General features: G+C 43.0%; 1 protein-coding gene across 1 annotated transcript; it reads right to left on the bottom strand.

Moving 5' to 3' along the window:
• Window positions 1-1665: 1665 nt before the first annotated feature.
• gemin7 (gem (nuclear organelle) associated protein 7) lies at window positions 1666-2795 on the bottom strand. Its single transcript, NM_001310927.1, is given in 2 exon segments — window positions 1666-2452; window positions 2660-2795. A coding segment is annotated over 1 exon segment (387 nt). The 5' UTR covers window positions 2434-2452; window positions 2660-2795; the 3' UTR covers window positions 1666-2046.
• Window positions 2796-4407: the final 1612 nt, after the last annotated feature.

Below are 4407 nucleotides of genomic sequence, written 5' to 3'. Positions count from 1 at the left end.
CAAACAACAGGCTTCAGAGAGGTCTACTAATACCTTCACGGACACTATTCATTTTAACGCATAGGGCCTCAATCAGGGGTAGACGCATTCGGTCCTGAAGGGCCAAAACTTCTGTTTTTGTTTCTACCTGCCAGTTAAAAACACTAACTGTATCTACGGTATACGTTCTAGGTCGTAGGATCTGCAATGTGACTGACCGCACAGATAGCCGTTTAGTGGAACAATAATAACAGTGTGCCCAGATGCTTTAGAGCGCTTCAACCATTCTGTTTTAGTGTCCCCCACAGGTCTGGATCCAGATATGGCAATGCCGATGCACTGTTGCGATGAGACCTGGGATGCTCGCTTGGAGCGCGGCCCTCTGAACTGGTCCTGAGGACAGCGTGTGGCAGTTTCTGAGACTGGAAGGGACGTGGGGCCCAGCAACAGCTTAGCCCTGCCCGTGAAAATATTCACAGGAGTTAGTCCAGGAGGAAAGGAAAGGATGTTTTGAGCCTTCTGAAAATCCCCCCCAGGTCTACATGACAAAAAAAATCAAATTAAAGGCAAGCAAATACATTAATTTACAAGCAGAACAACTAAATGTCAACAATTAGGTTCATTGTTACACAAACAGCAACAGATCTGGTAAAACAGCAAGACAAAACACATTGTCCTGTAATCAAGGAATAATGCCAAGACTCAGGTTCCCAAATGATTCCATTCAAATTCCACCTGCAGACATTTCCTCCTCTCTTTCCTGATGAAATGGACGGGATCGCTGAGAATCGGTTGGTAGACAAGGCCCCTGACATTTCAGAAGTTAAAGTGCTGACATCTCCCTCTGGTGGAGTTGCACCGAACTGGAGATTATAAAACATTAACAGACATATATGACATAAATCTCTAACCCCTGGCTGGATAGGTGGAATAAGATAAAACATGGCTAACTCTGGCTACAATAAACAGGATACAATGCAGTACATTTAGTGTCAGCGAGCACAACATTCTACCTCAGAGGAAGGCACTTCTAGCCTAACTGACACCAGCCTCAAAGTCCTTCTGACCTCCCTTCACCGTGAGACACGTCAGCCAGGCTAAGGCTGCAGCTCACCCCCTCACCATGGCAACTGTTACATAAAGAAAATACTGAAACAAACATTGGGTCACAGCAGCAATGCCAAATTCATGAAGTGAAAATGCAAGATGATGTTGACAAATGTTCCTTTGGCCCCGACCTGATTTTGACCCCGGACATCCTGACCTGACCCAAACTGAATGTAAACATAGAGGTGCGGGATTGTGTACATGATAACAAGGTTTGCAGAGCTGATATAAAGGTGTCGTTATACATTTCCGTGTAAACACGTGGGTGTTGTGTACAGAGCTCATATTGGGTTGGTTTACAGAAAGAAATCTTAAAAAGAATGGCTCCTTGTAAAGTGTTGTTGTGGATGACGTGTCACATGTTTTTCCTGAAAGCTGGTAGTGTGTTTAGGTGAAGAGGTTCATCAATCATGTTGTGGCACACAACAGACTTCTAAAGCATAGGCTGCTTCTTCCAAGCCCCCCCCAAATGCTTCGCAGGGATCTTGCAACAAAAAAAGGCCACACTTAAACCACTAGACTCAAAAATGAATAGGTTATATTATATCTCAGTACATTACACTTCACGAATTGTGTTTAATGAGAGAAAGTTTAATTTTTGTGTTCATGCTGCATTCAACATGAGTAGCAGCGAGCGGAAAACTATGTACAACTTTGTGATGCAGCACACACTTAATCTAACATGCTCCCCAAGAGTGACAAAGATGCACACTTCGGCAGAGAGCCAGAGTAATGGAGTCTTAGGCACAGACACTCTCAACATTCGCCATTTATCCCCTTTGGAGGTCTACAAAAAGAACACTTATCCTCAACTCCTCTAAATGCACTGGGAAAGTGAAGAAAAAAATTAGAATGATCACAATTCAAATAACAGTTCAAACCTAAATATTTTTTTTCTGATAGTGACATCAAGTGCATATCTATTTATCTGTTCAATGGCAAGTTGGTTGAAGGTAGCGTTCAAAGATCAAATGAGTATAAAATAACATCCTGGCATCTGAGCAGAGCTTCTTTCTGCACTCCGATGGGCGTCTGTAGGTCAGAAACTTGGAAGTTTAGTACGTCAATATCCGATGCTCCAAATACTGCATTTACCTTTACTCTCTCGTACATGTAGAATTGCACCTGCTTATTGGTCATGGCTATGAGCGTTCTCAGAAAACTTTCTCTCAGCATCGACCGTGCACACTGTTCTTCTCCAATCTGGACAGAATCAGTCTCTGTGTCTGTCGACGATGAAATTGTAGTTGAACATAGCGCGATGAAACGGGGTGAGTTCGGGTCAAATCCACGGCTATTTGGATCAGGTCCTCTCGGCAGACGTAACACTGACATGGGAGTTCGCATTTCGACAGTTTTTCGCTCTCTGCAACCAAAAAATGTTTACATGATGACACTGATGTTTACATGATGTACACACAGAACTAGAACTGAAAGATAACTACGGCACTTAGCTACCAACTCGTAGCTAACCCAACATGTTCGCAGCTAAATCTATGTACAACGCAGTAAAGCAAGCATTTTTCCTACAAACGGTTAAAAATCCCACAGCCATTTGTTTTTCAAAACTTACCAAATCAATTTAATCAGATTATCTTGGCAAAAAATGATAGCGTCGAAGTAGGTGACTTGGCTAAAGCAATCTTGTTTTCCCTCTGTGGAATGTAACCGGAAAATAAATGTATTTCCTCTTTGCTTCCCCGGTCCACGACACAATCTTGTCCGCTGATGCCACCTAGCGAATTAATGAGGGAACACTCACAAACTTTTGCAACCTACTGTACCGGTAGCAACCGGTAGGTACCTGAAGGGGGAACCTTCTTCTTCTTCTTCTTCTTCTTCTTCTTCTTCTTCTGTTATTTCTTCTTCTTCCTATATTTCTTACGGCGGTTGGCATCCACAATGAATGGTGCATTACCATTTACTGCCCTGGAATGTGGGCAAGAGAGGACAGACAAACGCAGAATAAACATTGTTGAATAGAATATGAGGAAAAAAGAGAGGAAAAAAAATCCACAGAGGTTTTTCAGTAACAGTCCATAGCAGATCCCTGCCCTGACTATAGAGGAGCATGAGCAGAAATACACTTTGGCCCAAAACAGAAATTATTATAGGGCTTCTACTGTGTAATCTTGGAACAACAAAAACCTTTTTTGTCCAGGACTAGGCTTAATCTTTGCTACATACTAAATGCATGCCATAATTATTAATGTATTTGGCCTGTTCTGCTGTTACTTGCTTGATAAGTAAAAATAACTTAAGAGAGGACAGTTTAATTTAAGTGTCTTTAACAATCTTTAAATTCTGTGTTGTGAACGTTAGAGACAGGATTCTACAGAGTGCCCCTTTAATACCTACATTACTCAGGGAGAGCCAGGAGACCTATTTTATAAATCAGCAGGACGCTCAGCAACCAGGAACGCTGTTATGCTACCTTAGAGAAAGAGGCCCTATCCATTAAATGGTATACGTTCTAGGTCGTAGGATCTGCAATGTGACTGACCGCACAGATAGCCGTTTAGTGGAACAATAATAACAGTGTGCCCAGATGCTTTAGAGCGCTTCAACCATTCTGTTTTAGTGTCCCCCACAGGTCTGGATCCAGATATGGCAATGCCGATGCACTGATGCGATGAGACCTGGGATGCTCGCTTGGAGCGCGGCCCTCTGAACTGGTCCTGAGGACAGCGTGTGGCAGTTTCTGAGACTGGAAGGGACGTGGGGCCCGGCAACAGCTTAGCCCTGCCCGTGACGTGAAGATAAAACATTATGAGGCAGACACATAGGAATAACCTTGTCCTCTATAAAGAAGGTGCACCGGCACAGGCTGAAGAGAATGCCAACGGGTCCTCGTGCCTCCAACGAATTCTCCCCACCAAGTTATAGTTACAGTGAGTATTGTAAGCCTCTTACATTTTGTAAGAGCCTCCTGCCAAGTTACATAGAGACATTTTATTTTTATAACAAAGGTTTTGGGCTCCAGAGCATTACTGGGATTTTAAAGGACTGTCCATTTTTTATGTCATAAAGACCCTCCTGAATCTGTATATTTAATAAGATAAAAGCACAGCTGTACTGCGTGTCTAATTTATTGTCCACCCATCCCATGCCAGGAAACAGTACTAAATCCATCACAACATATACCACCACCACCGCACATATATTCTGGTCTCAGCCTTTCTGTTCATATTTCAGTATGTTGCGTAATCAGTGACGTTACCAAGAGTCCCATGACAAGTACCGGTTCCAGCTGTATGAGTAACATCTCATTAATCGAGGAAGAGATGTAATCCTCCCGTCTATGGTCGCACATGTTTCCAC

This window comes from Esox lucius, chromosome 1 (assembly GCF_011004845.1).
Source record: "Esox lucius isolate fEsoLuc1 chromosome 1, fEsoLuc1.pri, whole genome shotgun sequence".
Lineage (NCBI taxonomy): Eukaryota > Metazoa > Chordata > Actinopteri > Esociformes > Esocidae > Esox > Esox lucius.
Note: the sequence above shows the minus strand (reverse complement) of the source record. Positions and strands in the feature narration are given on the sequence as shown.